The 18,653-nt window shown below is 41.5% G+C and overlaps 1 protein-coding gene across 1 annotated transcript in view; it reads right to left on the reverse strand.

The window, feature by feature from the left end:
- LOC135110552 (SCY1-like protein 2) overlaps positions 1-18,653 on the reverse strand; it is a 328,030-nt gene that overhangs the window by 36,410 nt on the left and 272,967 nt on the right. The window contains 3 exon segments of the mRNA XM_064022973.1: positions 1-123; positions 3,554-3,707; positions 12,042-12,187. The exon segment at positions 1-123 is cut by the window's left edge and continues 127 nt beyond it. Coding sequence (XP_063879043.1) covers positions 1-123; positions 3,554-3,707; positions 12,042-12,187 — 423 coding nt within the window.

Genomic DNA, 18,653 nt, shown 5'->3' on the forward strand with positions numbered 1-18,653 from the left:
GCAGAGGGAAACGTCAGTGGGGGACTTCTCGTAGATCGCCTTCGTACGCGGCAGCACCGTTTTCTTTATAGCCTCGGCGTCAAGGTATTCTGAAGCGTTCGTCGCCGCTACCACTGCCGCGACCTATGTAGAGAGAGGAGGGTGTGTGTGTGTGTGTGTGTGTGTGTGTGATTCAACCCTACAGAAAGAGCTCAGAGTTCATAGTGACCAATCTTTGAGTAGGACTGAGACCACTTACACACCACACACCGGGACAGCGAGGTCACAACCCCTTGGGGTACATCCTTTACCTACTTGCTGCTAGGTGAACAGGGACTATACATTAAGAGGCTCGCCAATTTGTCTCGCCCCGCCCGGGATTCGAACCCGGGCCTTCTTGGTTGTGAGCCGAGCGTGGTGTAGTGTGAGTGCGTAAAATCATGCATGTATATGTGTTTAATTACGTGCTCGTGTAAATCTATATTACTAATCCAAGACAAATATCGCTGAATCGTCTAAAAGTCACTCTCTGGTTACAATAACATACTGCCATTAGTAGTCAAGAGGTTTGTGATCTCTCGAACTCACTGCCCTACTCATTCATATACTGACAGTTCAAGGACATCTGGCAGGCGACTCTCATAATAAAAAGACTTTATCTAATCCCCAGAGGTGCCACAGACCACTACACACCACTCAGAACCTTACTCGAAATCGTTTCAGGGCCTTATCTCTTTCTTAACAATTCTTATCAGTTTCTCGTGGAATGGTTAGGGTTTTGAAGGGTGTCTCCATGATACTAATTATAATTTAACAAGAATTCTACATCATCAGTGGGAAAACAACCACGGTAACCTCTGCGGCTTTTGAAAATAATCCTTATGAAAGCCGGAGGAGAAAGAGAATACGAGTCTTAATTCCTGAAGTTCCTGTAATTCTTAATTGGGATGGGAGGTTTTTCTTAGCATTAATGTTTCAGAAACAATGTTTTTTCTCCTTATTCCTCCCGCTCCGCCGTTTCCCTATTCAGAGGTTGGCGTCTCTTACAAATCTTTTCCAGTTTTGTTGCTTCCTGTCATTGTAACTTTACCGGAGTTCTGTTCCTCCATTCTACTCTTTGTCTCTTCGTTGACGTTCCTCTTTGAACAGCCAAACACTCCAAGTCCTCTGAAGCAGAATCATCTTATCTGCATGTCCCTTTGTTACCTGGAAGACGTCTCCCTTCCTCCCTCCCTCACATACACACATACACACACACACAGATAAGGAGGAGAGGTGTGTGTTAGTGTTGAAGGGAAAGTGTGGAGTGACGTGGCTCTTTTAAAAAATAACCTTAGGTGGTCTTTTTTAATGGTGTGTCTCGCATATACTCTATCCTCCCACCACTTCTAAAAAGATACAAAATAAATAAATAAACAAATAAATAAATAAATAAATAACATAAATAAATGAATAAATAAAATAAAATAAAAGAAGCTAGCAACCTGTTTACCGAGTCTATTTAATTAATCTACCTCTTTATTTGAGAACCAATTCCTTCCTACCTCTTTTTGAACCTTTTTTTTTTTTAAGCTTGAACCCTATTATTTTTCTTTTTCTGATCTATTTCTTGTCTTTCTTACCCCTACATATTTGTCTCATTAGTTCCCTTCCAAGACCTGACTCTTCACTTTCCCACATACCGCCATATTGTTGTTTCTTTTGATCATCTACCGCTGATTTTAATGGTAACGCATCCTCTGAGTCTACTAAGCAATTGTATCCCTTACTAGTATAGAACGGGTACGCTATTTGTATCCCGCCCACGGTTACCACGAACAGAAATGAAGAAACAGCGGATAATTTATCTGGAACTATCGCTCCTTCCCTCTGTCACAAGATATTCCAGTTTCGCATACTGAAAACCAAAGCTACACTGGCGATACCGTGAGCTCTCATTGGCAAACCGTAAAATTCAAAGAGATATCATTGGAAGAGAACTAAAATATATATCTGAGAGGTACCAAGTTCTTTAGTTCGCCATTCCACGAGCTGTTCTTGTCATGCCGTAAAATTTAGAGGGATATTGTAGGACGAGACTGAAACATACATGTGAGAGGTATCGGGTTGTAAGCTGTCCTTGTCTTGTCCCGAAACTGCTGAAATTTTATAGGAAGAAGAGTAAACGATATACGAGAGGCATCAACTCTAATTCCATCTGATGTGCGTGATGTGACTGATGTGTGTTTTTAAATTCAATTCCAACATTACGTTTCCTTCCGTAGCAGAGAACATAATTACACGTTAGCGCAAATTGATAACAAAAATATCCATCTACACTTCAGATGAAAAACTTGCGAACACGACGCATCACACACGCTCTTTTTAAAGCCACAAATAAACGAGAGAAAAAAAAAATCATGCAAGGAATTATACCGCGCGGCGACCACTTTAAAAATATAAATTGGTTGGATGATGAAAGAGACAAAGGAACAACAACAACAACAACAACAACAACAACAACAACAACAAATCTGATTCCAGACCAGTTGTTCCAGTCGTAACTTTTTTTATTCCAGCATTCAGGCAGTTCTGTGTGCTGGGCCAGTGTTGTTGTTGTTGTTGTTGTTGTTGTTGTTGTTGTTGTTGGAGATGTTGTTGTTGTTGTTGGAATTGCTTTTAAAAATGAAATATGTTCATGATCAGGGGGATATCATAACTGCAAAGAGAGCGTAAAGAGAAGCAATAAATGACAAGGAAAGAAGCCCATAACTGGAATAGGAATCTGAAGAGGAAAATGAAAGAGAAGGAGAAGAAAAAAAAATGATAACGCCAAAGGAAGATGAAAGAAGAGACTGAGAGAGGGGCACCATAGAAGCGTCTAGTGGAAGAAAAGATGATCAAACACTCCACGCCCTTCGAAGCAGAATCACCTTAAGGGCAAAACGCACCTGTTTGTCCCTTTGTTACCTGTGCGACACTCCCCTACTCCCCTCCCTTCCTCCCTCACAGGTATACGCAAGTAAGGAAACAAGCAAGCAGAGGTGTGTGTAGGCTTTTTTTTCTTTTCCTTGTAATGGACAAAAAATAAATAAAATAAAAAAATAAAAATAAATAAGATAAAATAAAATAATAAATAAAATAATAAATAAAATAAAATAAATAGATAAATAAATAGGAGATCGGTTTCCCAGCTCCCACCTTCCACTTCTTCCCAGCTTCGTGTCGTCCAATGACTTTCCTTCACCCATCCCCCCCTATCCCTTCCACTTTTCTCCATTTCTCCTCTCACTCACACCCCTCCAACCTTGCAAACCTACCTTCTCGCCTCTTCCAGCATTTCACACCCATATTCCCGTTCAAAATACATTTTTCTCCCCTCCCAGCACTATCCATGCATCTTACAGACTCACTTTCCCTTCCCGTCCCGCATTCCTTACCCATCTTTCCGTTCCAGACCTATTTCTTCCTTCCCTTCCCGTACTATTACACTCACCTCTCCTTTCCAGACATTTTTTTTAGTCTCATGCCTTCTAGACCCATCTTCCCGTTTCTGACCCATTTTTTTTCCGCCCCTTCCAGCCGCCGGACTCACCTGAACCTGCACGGTGGAGGACTCAAGGCCAGAGTAGATGATGGGCAGGATGTCAGTGGAGACATCCTCGCTGGGAGTCTTCTCGAGGATGACGTGAATGTTCTCGAGTAGCGTGACGGAGGCCTGGATACTCTTGGGCACGTTAAACACACCCCTGTAAAAGTATGGAGAAAGGAAAGGTGTTGACGAGTGAAGGTGAAGTAGGAGTGGAGGGAGGGGTACTTAAGCAGACTCCTGGAAAAATGGAGAGAAAGAGAGGGCGTTGGTTAGCGAAGATGAGGCAGAAGGGGTAAATGGAGGATTGGTTATAATTTTTTACGTGTCAAGGAGGCTAGCCAAGGATAAAAGAAAAAAATAAATAAATAAAGATGGGGAGACCAACCTCAATTATCCCTTCAGATATGTACAATAGGAAAAAATATCTAAGTTAGCAGTTGTTTTGAAAATCCTCTCTTGAAGCAGCAAAGTCATAAGAAGGAAAAAAAAAGGCAGAGAATTTCACAGTTTATCAGAAAAAAGAGATGACAGACTAGGAATTAATGAGTATGAGGGAGCAAATGGGAGAGTAAGAAAGTAAGTAAAAGTAAAAGAGTAAAAGGAACAGAGTAAGAGAGTGAGGGACTACCAAGGGAGAAGGGAGTGTCAGAGAGAGTGGGGAGAGTGGGAATGAGAGTAGGAATGGCTGGGGACAGATAGAGAAAAACAGGGAAGGAGAGAGAGAGAGAGAGAGAATGGCTGTATGGTGGATGGGAAGGGAGGGAGGGAGAGAGGAAAATAATCAGGAAAAAACTGGGAGAGGGTCATGGGAGAATGGGGGAAAGGGAGGGAGAGGATTTACAGTGGGGTGGAGGGGGCTAAGGGGAGAGAGGTGGATGCATGGAGGGGGAATGGAGAGACGAGGGAAGAAGAGGAGGAGGATGTGAAGATAGAAAGATGCAAATGGAAGAGGAGAGAGGCTATTAATGGAGAAGGAGGAGGAGGAGGAGGGAAGAAAGGCTCGGTGTATGAAAAAGACAGAGAGGTGGACACACACACACACACATACGCTTCCTTTCCTTGGCATTGTATAAGAGGTTCTAATTCTACTGTTGTTTGCCTCGCAAGCAGAAATGACACCACCTCGAGGCACTCCGTTAACAGTTCCAATAGGGTCTCGTTAAGTGCGCCTCGACTCACTTCCTCTCACTCCACGCCATACATAGAAATAAAAGAAGGATACGAGAGCCGTGATCCAGAAAGCAGTAGCTGAATCCCTCGCTTATATCCACTAATGCTGAGGGGCCATTCACGTGCCGGAAACCCATTAATGGCGTGTATGTAGAGCCTTAGTTTTGCATAGCGGTTCGTTCACGTATGTATTGGGGTTTCAATCAGCTTCAGCGAGTCGTGCGATGTGCTTCAATGTGCCCTGAATGTCTGCCTGGCCTCGTCTGCACAACCAATCACCTTCTAATAATCCGTCAGGCGCATCAATCACCCTCGGGGATCACCGGAATTTATGATAATTTCACCCTCGGCTTTCCCTTCCCCCGCCTCATAATCGTGGCATTAACTGTATCGGGAATTCGTCATCTGTTAGAGGATTTCGCGGCGATATCGGATTCCGCCACATTTCTGGTTTTCGTGGCCCGATGACTGGGTTCTTCTTTTAGCTTTGGTCTGGATGGCAGTACACTTACTCTCTCTCTCTCTCTCTCTCTCTCTCTCTCTCTCTCTCTCTCTCTCTCTCTCTCTCTCTCTCTCTCTCTCTCTGGTATTGCACATGCACACCAGCAAGAGGCGATTCTGCTTGGTACAGGAAATGAAAACAGCAACAAAAACAACATGAAATGGAAAAAAAAAAAAAGTATCTTCCTCCTGTGAGGTTCCCGTTCGAATTCCACCCATGCCACCAATACATAAGCCAGTGTTTGATCGTTCCAAGCCCTTTATCCCAGAAACGTTAATATATCACACATGTGCCGCCTAGATGTGTTTAGAAAAGTGCATTTCTTCTCTCTCTCTCTCTCTCTCTCCCTCTCTCTCTCTCTCTCTCTCTCTCTCTCTCTCTCTCTCTCTCTCTCTCTCTCTCTCTCTCTCTCTTCCTTTGTTCTTCCTGTCAACTAATTCCGTGGCCAGCTTTGTCTCTCTCTTAATGAAATATGCAAAGGGTGCAAAAGAAGCAAAGGGACGTTCTACAATGAATATCACGTGAATGGATGTCTAAATGATACCAACACAATGCTCTTCTCTTCCTCTTTCTCTCAAGGGAGGAGTATAGCTTTTACATTATCGGTTCTGTTTTTGGTCTGGGTTTAGTCTTGGTGTTGACAGGATCGTTGAAACATCTTATATTACATCATCTACAGTTTTGTTATTCATTTATTCGTTATTTATTTTTGGTATGTGTAATTTTATCCTTTTCTTCGTACATATGTCTTTTTATTTTACTTTTTTTTTTTTATTCCCAGCTCTTTTCAGTCTCTACACTCTGCTACAATTTTACGCATCACTGAGTTTCGTTCTAGTTCACCATTTTCTTTACCCATTATTTCCATTCCATTATTTATTTATTTTTTTTCATTCCCCCAAATCCCAGCAAGCTCTGTACTTCGCCACAAATTTATAAACAAGTGATCGTGCATTTTATTAAATATTTTCATTCATACAAGTAAATTTCCACTACGCTCTATTTTCCTTCCTAAAAAAAAAAAACCGCTATTTTTATATTCAGATGCAATTCAGTGAACAAGCAAGTTAAAAAATAAAACGTATTTTTTTTTTATTTATGTTTTCATTCACTCTTTTCTCCCAGCACCATTTTGCTATTTGCTGTCTTCATTATCTTTTCTCGTTCTCCCCAAATCACAGGAATTTCTCTTTTCTTTCACACAATTACTTTTTTTTCCAACAACGTCATGATTTCCTTTCTCCCAGCGCTATCGTGATCTCTGCTTTGTCTTCATTTTCATTTCCACCACATTCGTCTTCCATATTCAGCTTTGCACTACATCCTACTTCTTTTTCTTCATACGGATTCTTTTATTTGAATATTTCTTTGTGTTTTTCATCATTTTAACACCATCGTGACATCAGCTTGGTCTTCATTACTTCTCTTACAATTTTGCACCCATGTTCTATAATTTTCTTTCGTTCTTCAAGCGTATTCTGTTTTCATCGCATTCTCTCTCCCGCAATGACATAGTGATCTCAGATTCGTCTTCACTCCCTTCCAAGATCTTCCCAGAGACACTAATGAACAACAGTCTATTTCACCTTTTTTCCTCTATGAAGTTTTTTTTTTTCTTTTTAACATTATCATCCCAGCGTCATCATGGCCACGGTTTCCTCTTCACTTTCTTCCACAGTCCTCCCAAACCCGCCACAGAACTTCACTTTATACACATTTTTTTTCCATGTACTACCTCTCAACATTCTTGCTCGGTCGCTGACTCCTTTCTTCCATCGCCATCGTAATCTCTCTCTCTCTGTGTGTGTGTGTCCTCGCCATCGTCATTTTCCCCCTCGCTGCTCTCCTTCGCGCCTCACTCTCTTTTCATAGATACGCTATCCAGAGGCCAGAACGGAATGCTTAAATCGAAGAACCTCCAGGGGCTTCTTCTTCTTCTTCTTCTTCTTCTTCCCTATCCCTGCTGCCCGTCTCTTGTCTCTCCTCCGTCCAAAAGCTAACGAATATAACGAATACCAATCGCAAAACGTCCTCAAGGTTTCCTATCTAATTTTCTTTTTCTTATTTTTCTTTTTTTTCCAGACAATGATGGTGTAGTATTGGATTTCTTTATTTGATTTTTTTTTTCTTTTTCTTTCTGCTCGTCCTTTGTTGGGGTTTTTGACATCTATGAGTGATACAAGAATAAACAAAAGAATGCCTAAAGAGCGAAGGACAGAAAACACGTAAGCAACAAGAATAAACAAAACACGTAAGCAACAAAACACGTAAGCAACAAAAACGTAAGCAACAAAAACGTAAGCAACAAAAACGTAAGCAACAAAAACGTAAGCAACAAAAACGTAAGCAACAAAACACGTAAGCAACAAGAATAAACAAAAGAATGCCTAAAGAGCGAAGGACAGAAAACACGTAAGCGACAAAACAAACAAGCAAGCACGAATGAAAGAAAGAAAGAAAGAAAGAAAGAAAGAAAGAACGAAAGAAAGAAAAGGGGAAAAGTAATGAAATAAAGAATGAGATGATGAATGAAAAAAAGAAAATAAGAAAAAGATCGAGAGGGAACGAATGGAAGAAAAGAAAAAAAGAAAAATAACAAGTGAAACAGCAGAAAATACACAAAAAAAAAAGAAAAGAGGGAAAATCTAGGGGACAGCGACAAATAAATGGAAAAAAACGAAAAAAAAAGTAACAGTAAAGAGAAACGAGCCAAAAATAACGTACGCTATACACGGAAAAAGAAGATTAGGAGAGAGAGAGAGAGAGAGAGAGAGAGAGAGAGAGAGAGAGAGAGAGAGAGAGAGAGAGAGAGAGAGAGAAAAGGAAAAACAAAACTGGAAGAATGAAAGAAAGAGACAAAAAAGTACCACCCCTACACATTCAAGGTAAAAATGAGGCTCGTTTTTCCACTTTCCCTTTGAGTTGGCTGCGTGTGATCAGCGGGAGTTCTTCAGGTCAGCAGTAAAGGGATGCCGCCCCCCTCTATGCTTACAGGGGTGAAATGCTAAAATGTTTTCAAGCCATGAGCATCAATTTGAAAACCCAATATTTTGTCCCTCGTGAAATTGTGTTCGTGTGTGTGTGCGCGCGCAATTTCCCATCCGTCAGCCATGTGAGATATACGCTATTTTTTCACACGCTGGTAATGTCTCTTCATAGACCATTAGATATGTTTACGACCTCTTATGTTGGAGTTATGTGTTATCTTCAGGTTCTTCATGCCGCCGGAAAACTGCTCGAGGACGTCAGCTGCTGCCCTCGCGAGAATTCAATTACTTCCACGAATTGAAATAAACTAATAGTACTAATAGTAATAATTCGTTCAGGAGCGCACCCGAGAGAGAGAGAGAGAGAGAGAGAGAGAGAGAGAGAGAGAGAGAGAGAGAGAGAGAAAGAGAGAGAGAGAGAGAGAAACGGGTGGTAGGTACGAGTACACAAACCATTCAATCACTCACCATCAAATAAAGTAGCACTGTTATGGGTCTCTCCGCAAACAAACAAGCAAACAAACAAGCCAACAAACAAGCCAACAAATAAAGAAGCAAAAAATACACAGGTTACTCCATGAGGTCAATAAAATATCAGTTAAAGAAATAAACAAACACTGAAACCCCCCATTTTGGAGCAATATTAGTAAAGAAGTTTTGATCTACATTGTGTTGATAACTTTGTAGAAGCGAGTGACAGTAACGCCGCTAAGGGTCATAGTGAAGCATAACTAAACGAGAGTGAATGATGTTATCCACAGCAGGAATAAGGTAACATGTGAAGGTAAGACATCATTATATCGTCATAAGGTGATTTGTTACATGCAGTGAATTTCGTTTGGTCGTGTCCCTATTTCCTGATGTTCTTATGTTCTTCCTGCCATCATCCATTAAAAAAAAAAAACAAGGAAAAGAAAAACGGAAGAAAAAGTGACACCATGAATAGAACTCAACCACTTCCTCTTCCAAATGATACACACACACACACACATACACACACGTGGTCATAATTCAGCAATCCCCGTCACTCACTTCCACTCTCATGTTTTTTTCCTCAGTATTAATGTGATGTGACAAGGTCCTTATAAAACCTGACACTTGGTATAATCTAAAGAGTAGAAGTGAGTGGTGCATTTTATTTAACTTCTGACCCTGACTGTACATCCCAACTCTCGACCCCGAAGAGAGAGCAGAGGAGAGATGGCCAGGTCTTGTGGGGTCATTAAGGGACTCAGGAATAAGGTGAGGCACTAGAAGGTAGAGGATGTGTGTACTGGGATCCTGTGATGGGTGTGGTCTGGTGTGTCAAGGAGTGGGAAGTGGTGGTGGTGGTGGTGGTGATGATAATGTCTTGGTATCGAGTTGTGGTTAGTGTTGCTGTGTAATGAAGATGTTGTTGTTGTTGTTGTGGTGATGGTGGTGGTGGTGGTATACGTGTTCACCATTTGCCGAGATGGTGTGGATGAAAGTGCTGAAGGTAATATTGATGGTGGTGGTAGAGGTGGTGGTAGTGGTGGAGGTAGTAGTAGTAGTAGTAGTAGTAGTAGTAGTAGTAGTAGTAGTAGTAGTAGTAGTGGTGGTGGTGGTGGTGGTGGTGGTGTAAGAGTATTGCTGCTGCTCTTGAATATTTTAGATCCTGACCAGCGGATAAAATCAATACTTCTGTGTGTGTGTGTGTGTATGTGTGTGTGTGTGTGTGTGTGTGTGTGTGTGTGTGTGTGTGTGTGTGTGTGTGTGTGTGTATGTGTGTGTGTGTGTGTGTGTGCGTGTGTGTGTGTATGTGTGTGTGTGTGTGTGTGTGTGTGTGTGCGCGCACTCTTTTATTTTGGGCTAATACTACAATCACCGTTTGATAATGATTATGATATTAGTAGAAGTAATAGTATAATAATAATAATGATAATAATGATAATAATAATAACAATAATAATAATAATAATAATAATAATAATAATAATAATGATAATAATAATAATAATAATAATAATAGGAAAAGAGAAAACAACAATAAAAACAACGAAACAACAACAACAACAACAACAACAACAACAACAACGCAACAGCAACGATAGTAAACAAACGTGATTGCACATAGTCATTTCACAATAATTTCTTTCATTAAACGAACGCCACCCTCGCTTTTATGAAGCAATAATAATAACAGTAATAATCATGTAAGTTTAGGTTAGATAAAAAGAATACTTAACATTACTAATCGCATTAAGACGAGGAAGCACATTAGGAAAAGTCGCAACGGTTAGACAACACTTGACAACTTGAAGAGGAACCACTACAACGAGAGAGAGAGAGAGAGAGAGAGAGAGAGAGAGGAGAGAGAGAGAGAGAGAGAGAGAGAGAGAGAGAAATGGTTATTACCGCAATATGCCCGCTGATAGCAAGGGTTAATGCGATGACAGTATCAACAACAACAGGGCTTAACGACGGCTTCATTATCCATTCATCCATTGTTTCCCTCTCGCCGCAGCTGCCTCTACCTGCACCACCATCCTCTCTACTCTCTTGTAACGCTGCGGTGACAAAATAATCAAGAAGTTTATCTCAAAAGGTACCGTCGCCTACAACAGGAGAGCGAGGCGCCTAGAGAGCCATCCACGAGGCCCGTTTGTCACGCTTATGGAGATGGACCGCCTCTGCTAGGGCCCACGCTAGCGCCACGCCAGCCACAAGTGGAAAAGTGCTGAAAAAGAGAGAGAGAGAGAGAGAGAGAGAGAGAGAGAGAGAGAGAGAGAGAGAGAGAGAGAGAATATCTCCATAATGTACTCGTATTACCGCGTCTTGCGTGTTCCTTTCTGAGTGTACGTTATTATTTCGTGTATTTGTATTTATCTAATTCTTTCACCTTAATTATGTATTGTTCTTGTGATAGCGTTTTTTTTTTTTTTTTGTCCTTCAGGATGTGACAGGCAATTAAGATTATAACTATTAAGCCCTATCTCTTTGTATCGTTCGAATGGTGATAATAAATCCACACAGCGTCTGGTAAGGAGACATCTGTGACTCAGCAGGCTAGACCATAATCGTATTGCGATGTATAATTCAAATTGCGTTTTGTAAGGTGGCAGCAAAATATCAGAAACCATAATAATAAATACTGGTTCTCACCCACGCACTGTGACGGTATTTAAACAATGGACATGCGTATGTACACCAATACGTCTTCTTAGGTCTTCTATAACATGTAGTTAGTTTTATAGTGAGTGTGCGCTTTTCCAGAAGAGTGCACGTCCAGGCTTACCAATCTATCTGTACAGGATTTATTGTGCCAGAAAGGGATCAGCCGGGAAGCTCTAGGCTGAAAGCAAACAGCCGGTATGAATGTTTGTAGGCTGCTGCGAGAAAGCTGCAGGAGGGGAAAAGGCACACAGTACAATATTCTTTCCCAGCCTTTTTCAGATCGTTACCCAATTCACCAAGGCACATATATCCTGTTAAAAATTTGAAGGTGTCGCACTGTTTTCTTGGTTCACTTATTTACCCGAGGTTTGTCCCTGGTACTCCTTCGCTTCCGGGAAGAACAATACTGGTGATGAAAATTGCAGGACAGGAAAATACGAGTGTACATTTAAACAGAAACAGAATCCGAAACGAAGAAGGGAATACTGACAAACGAAAATAAACAAGTATAAAACAAACAGTACAAAGTAATGATAAAAAAATAGGAAAAAACAAACTGAAGAACTGGAAGTAAAATATGAAGTACATATGCAAAGGAAGAGGACATCCAGAGGAGGAATATTGATGAAGCAGCAACCGGTAGAGACAAAGAAGCAAGGACAGACGCAATGACAACGAGTGAGGCGGCGGGACTCACCTGAAGTGCGGGAGGATGATGTTCTCATACTCATCAGTGGTGACGTCTGAGATGAGCTTCAGGATGGGCTGCAGCACCGCCGCCAACACTTCCTGTGTCCGCATCTCCTGCTGCAGCGACGGCCACACGTGCAGGAACCACAACTTCTGCAGGGAAGAAGGAAACAAAGGGTCAGGGTCAGCAAAGTGCAACAAAAAGAGCGAAAAAAAGACCCAATGAGGTGACTGTCCTACAAGAAACGTTAAAAGTATCATCCAAAATTGATTAACTCACTGAAGTTATTCTTGTAGGCACGAAAGTTCGGCAAGTAAATGTATATTTTGATAGGACTGACGAGTGTTATAACTGGATATCCTGATTTTAAAGACACGTTAAAACTCCAGATCAACTAAACTCGTAAGGTTGTATATATTGGAGAAATATGTTAATATGCACGAATACAAAGAAGCTGAATGACAAATTGTGAGTCTCGACGCTTAAAAATGAAATAATTAATAAAAAAAAAATAAATAAATAAATAAAAAAAACACTAAAGCTAGATCATTTTCAACTTTACAAAGAGAAACGAAACAAGATAACTGTAAGCATTCCCGTTCACGAAGCACAGACTCAACACGCATCCTAATAATACATAACAACAAGCTCCTCTCCTTCACCCGCCGCCCGAGGAGAGGCTTGTTACCTCCTGCTCAAGGCCAAGCACAGGCGGGGAAGGAAAAAAAAAATAAATAAATAAAAGAAAAACGAAAGTGTATGCTCTAAAATCTTTTCCCAGCGACATAAAGGATTCTGCAAAACCTTTTATAAGCAGAGTGATATATTTTGCATGTATTATCATGGGCGAAGGGAAAGTTAACTATTTTCGCAAGTTTTTTTTTTTTTTTATGAAGAAAGCCAAGTATTCTCTCTCTCTCTCTCTCTCTCTCTCTCTCTCTCTCTCTCTCTCTCTCTCTCTCTCTCTCTCTCTCTCTCTCTCTTTCGGCGACGTCACGACCACCACCACACAGCAATACGACCATGAATCATCACAACGCAATTACCATCAAACTTTCAAAACAACCACCGTTACACACAGTACATTATACAATACAACTATCGCAACAATCATAGTCACATCACAAAACACTTCCCATGACAACCACAGCGCAGTCACCATCAAAATCACTTGACACTTTATGTATTCACTCACATGACGCTTGCAATACAGTCACCATCACACCATCAGAGAACAATCACCAGACATGTGCAACACTCTCTCCTCTAGCACCCCAGAGCGTCACCAATCACCAGGCCTCTCCTATTTCTTGGTGAGCGTGTGATAAGCACCTCTCATGCATCTTCCACCCGCCCTGTCCTCCGCCCGTGTCCTCGCCTGGCCTGACCCAATTGTTCTCGTGGATAGGGTGCAAGACGCCTGACTAAGTGGTGATAGTGAAGGGAGGAGGAGAAGGAGGAGGAGGAGGAAGAGGGGGAGGAGGAGGTTGTGTTACTGGTGGTGATAATGGAGGTGTTGATGAAGCTGGAATTAATATCTTTAATCTTATAAACATACATGCATATACGTCAACCTCTCTATTACGTGAGCACACACTCACAGACACACACACAAGGCAAAGTGGCTTAATGAACTAACCAGCAAACAAACTCGCTAACTAAGTAAGGAACAAACAACTTAACAAACTCACGATCTAAACTAACTAAACAGAATAAATAGACAAATAAATAGAACTTAAGTGCCGTTCAGAAATTCTAACAACCATTAATCAACAATCACATTTCGCTATGGACAGCAACACGCCATCCCTTATCACCATCCAATACCTGACGAGTAAAGCAGCCATTCGGTCACCACTCGCCCACTAAGCAGCTCTACGAGTCACATAATCCCACAAACAAGGATATTTTCATAACATCTTGAGGCTAAAGAGCTTTTTCTTCCTTTGCAGCGACTTCCCGGTAAAATAACAAGTAAATACAAACGTAGTCTTAGCACATGTGTGTGTCTGAGCGTGTCTGAGAATGTCTGTTGTGTCTAGTAAGTGTGTTTACATGTCTGTACATGTCTGAGTGTGTCTGTGTCTGCATGTGAATGTGCATGTGTGTGTGTTTCTCCTCTATGTGTATGTATGTCTGTATGTGTTTGTGTATATTTGTTATGTCTGCATGTAATTGCGTGAGTGATTGCGCGTCTGCGTCTGTCTGCGCTCAATCTACAGTTTTGTCAGATTAAGGAAACTCGCTCTGTGCCATTCTCAAGTCTATTAGGATGAACGGAGCCATGATGGGATTCACAGGAGCGAGCAAGACGGGTAAGGATTGACAGGTCCTGGCAGAGAGGGAGGATGGTTGCAGATTCTCACTGTCTGACCCGTGCAGGCCAGAATGGAGGGCGGCACTGCATGCATTACTGTTGCCCTGGCTATCCTCTCACACACACCTGAACTTCATCCCAACTCGCCGCTCGCTCTCAAATTTGAACCTGACTGCTGAATGGGGATACTGAATGGCAGTTCCGAATAATTGTTCCCCTGCATGAGTGTGTCACGGCCTCAGCTGCTTCGCACGCAACTAAATCTCTTAACACCAGCACAGGACGCCTCCTACTTAATGCAACAGCAGTGTAAGGCAATGTATTCCTTCATTTTTTATATGGAATAGTCATAGTTCTTCAGAAACACTTTTTCCTGTCTTTTTTTTTGTTTTGTTTTTTACACATGAAAGAGATTGGTCTAGGACATAAAAAATAATAAGATAAAAATTGTTAGGTTGTCGCTCCAAATATGAAGTGTTTTTAGTGTTTTTTTTTTTTTTTTTTTTTTTGTTTTGTTTTTGTCTCCTGTGGATTTTTAAGTTTGAGAAAATGACCTCGCGCAAGTTGAGTGTCGTTTCAGAAGACACATGAAACAGAAAAGGACTGACAATAATCTAATCGTTTTAGTGACTGTAGTCTTATTTTTTGGTCAATAAAATAATTTCGAGTTTCTAAAATATAAAGAAGAAAGTCACATTCTCATTAACAATCAGATAGTGAATTTTCAGAGTAAAGTAAAAAAAATCGTAATTAATTTCCTGTTGTAAAAGTCGGTTACGAAAAATGCCAGAGAGGAACGGTGAGAGATCGAACCCGGATCCCCGCGGTCTGAAGGCCAATGACCTTTGGCGCTGGTGATCCGGTATGTCCCACTCCTCCCCAGACAACTCATCGAATTGCTTCCTGGTCTCTCTCTCTCTCTCTCTCTCTCTCTCTCTCTCTCTCTCTCTCTCTCTCTCTCTCTCTCTCTCTCTCTCATATAGCAACACCAGTTTATAATATCTTTTAAGAAGGGACACAGTAGTACAGGAGAGCTACTTACACACACACACACACACACACACACACACACACATACACAACCAAGAAGCCCCCTTTTTCGGATCTCGGGCGCGGCGAGGCAAATGGGCGAACCTCTTAATACACTTGTAGCCCCTGTTCACCTAGCAGCAAGTAGGTACGGGATGTAACCCGAGGGGTTTTAACATCGCTGTCCCGGTGTGTGGTGTGTCAGTGGTCTCAGTCTTATACCCAAAGATCGGTCACTATGAGCTCTGAGCTGTTTCCGTTGGGGAACGGCTGGCTGGGTGACCAGCAGACGACCGTAAGTGAACCTCTCTCTCACACACACACACACACACACACACACACACACACACACAAAGATAAATAGATACATACATACATACAGACAGATAGATATTTCACTAACCACAAACCAATCACATAACACACTGTATACGAACATACATACATACATACATCATAACCAAGTAAAAGTAACACAAAAATGCGAACAGTATCTTAGCGCAGCAACAGGTGGCACACAGACGGACAGCTGCCTCTATAACTCTTGACGAGGAAAAGTTTGGCATATGAGCGCCTCCTTCACCAATCACGTGTGCTCGAGTGTGCCTGCCCCAATGTGACTGGCTAGGGAGACTGTGAGCGTGCGCGGTGTGATTAATAAAGGAACATGTGCTTCTTCTGACCTTAAACTCTTCGGCTGACACGTGTATCTTAGGTGTATTTTTCGTCATCCTGCGCTTTATTCATAGTTATTTTGTCAATCTACGCCTCACTCATCGCCGTTGCAGATTCCTCCAGAGTGAAGCTTTACGTTCCCGACCGACGCGTGTCAGCAGTCGTAACTAACAAAGGAAGTGAATACGAAGCTTTAACTAAATCCGACCTTAATTTTACTGCTAACTTTCTACGTAGTGATAATTATTTTATCTTGCTCTTCGTAATCTCCTTGGAGAGAGAGAGAGAGAGAGAGAGAGAGAGAGAGGGGGAGAGAGAGAGAGAGAGAGAGAGAGAGAGAGAATACTGAACTAATCCTCACCCACACCCACACTTACACACACACACACACACACACACACACACACACACACACACACAGAAAGCCTTTCAGAATAATGTGAAATATATGCACGCTATCACGACAAGAGAAATAAATATAAACAATGAAACAAAAACCACGCGCTCCAGTGATTCATGTTAGAAGTTTTGAAGAGAACGAAAGAGAAAAACAGAGAAAAAATGCCATCTCTTTCTCTGCATTGCTAAATAGAAATTATCTTTTTAAATTCAGCTACAGTAGATAAGTATAACGAGCGAGAGAGAGAGAGAGAGACAGAGTGTGTGTGTGTGTGTGTGTGTGATTCACCTACAGTCGTCTGCTGGTCACCCAGCCAGCCGTTCCCCTACGGAAAGAGCTCTTTGGGCAGGACTGAGACCACTGACACACCACACACCGAGACAGCGAGGCCACAAACCCTCGGGTTACATCTCATACCTACTTGCTGCTGGGTGAACAGGGGCTACACATTAAGAGGCTCACCCATTTGTGTGTAGGGTGCAATTTGTTGTGAATATTTTCAATACCTTTATTTATTTATTTATTTGTTTATTTTAACAAGGAAGAGAGACTTGATGGTATTCGTTATCTTTGTTCATTAGTTTACTTGTTTACTTGTTTCGTTTGTTTGCTTCCACGCACGCGCTTCATCTATCCGTGATGTGTCTATTTGTTTTCCAATTCTAATTCTATTTCTCTCATCATTTTTTGTATTGCATGTTCATTTCTCTCTCTCTCTCTCTCTCTCTCTCTCTCTCTCTCTCTCTCTCTCTCTCTCTCTCTCTCTCTCTCTCTCTCTCTCTCTCTCTCTGTCACTCATTTTCCCTCCTTTATCGTTTTCTCTTTGATGGAGCTTCATTATCTTTCTTTGTCTCTTTCCCTAACTTAATCCTCCTCCTCCTCCTCCTCCTCCTCCTCCTCCTCTTCCTCCTCCCAGTACTGTTGCTATCCTCCCTTTCTCCTTCTCTTCCCCATTCGTTTCCTCTCCCACGCTCTCCCATCCCGTCAAGCTTCCTCCCCTATTCCTCCATCACCCTCCACGCCGGAATCCTCTTATGACAAGATTAAACCTCCTCCTGCCAACACAAGGGAATTTGAATCCTTTTGTATGCATTTCACGACCGCAAGTACACGCCCGCAGCGCTTATATAATGGTGACACATCGCAAAGGTTCCGCAGTGTTCTATATGCTTCAAGGGTTCAGCTTCAAAGGTGTATCGTAAATGTTTAAGCATTATTCATGATGGATTGTAAATGTAATGTACTCGTTTGTGTGTTTTCTTAATTTCTTTTTATTTTTCGTCTGTATAAAATTCTAATTGGTGTTCGTCTTTAGGCAATTTTAACGCACTTTTTGTTTATTTTGTTGTTGTGTGTGTACTGACTTTAAAATGTTATTGGCCTTGTGAAAATCAATCATACAAGAAAATCTAATCTATCTACACTTGACCAATTACGAGATTATTTGAGATGACACGCTGTACTGAGTAAAAAAGGGACCGGATGAAGACTTCGGAAGGAGAGAATTATGATGAGGATAGATGGTGATATTGAAAGTATGGTAAGGATGAGAGAGAGGGAGAGAGAGAGAGGATGTGAGTAACAAAGGAAATGGTGAAAAATGAGGAATATTATGTGAAAAAAAGGGAATTAATGTGTAGAATGGCCAATGAATGAAAGACATGAATGAAAGTGTTAAGGAGAAGAGCGAATAGGGAAAACTGTGAAAGAAAAAAAGAAGGGAATGAGATGCAAAAAAAAAAAAAAAAAGCGTAAGGAAGAATGTAAAGAAATAAAGGAATGAATATGAAGATGGAAAGAGGAGTTATCATCTTTTTTTTTAGGAAGGAAGAAAAATAAAGGTGCATAACAAAGAGAAGAAAGGAAAAGAACAAAAGAATGTGAAAAGAGAATGGAGCTGTGTACAAGATCTTCTACAGTCTGACGAAACATGTAACAAAAACTGCGTATACTTATGAATAGACACCATCACATTCCCGCCACTGCAGACCGGTGCCTACTGATAGAGACTGATCCCTCACACTCCAGAGAGCGCAGTCCGAATCCCTCTCACGTCAAGCGGCTTAAAAAAACACGAGCTTACCACCTTCCGGATTAGCGGCAACTCATCATACCCGTCCTGCGCTGCACCACTACTGCATTCACCACTTCTACATTCACTATGTGCTGCACCATTAGCACAAACACTCCATTACGC

Source organism: Scylla paramamosain, chromosome 20, assembly GCF_035594125.1.
Source record: "Scylla paramamosain isolate STU-SP2022 chromosome 20, ASM3559412v1, whole genome shotgun sequence".
NCBI lineage: Eukaryota > Metazoa > Arthropoda > Malacostraca > Decapoda > Portunidae > Scylla > Scylla paramamosain.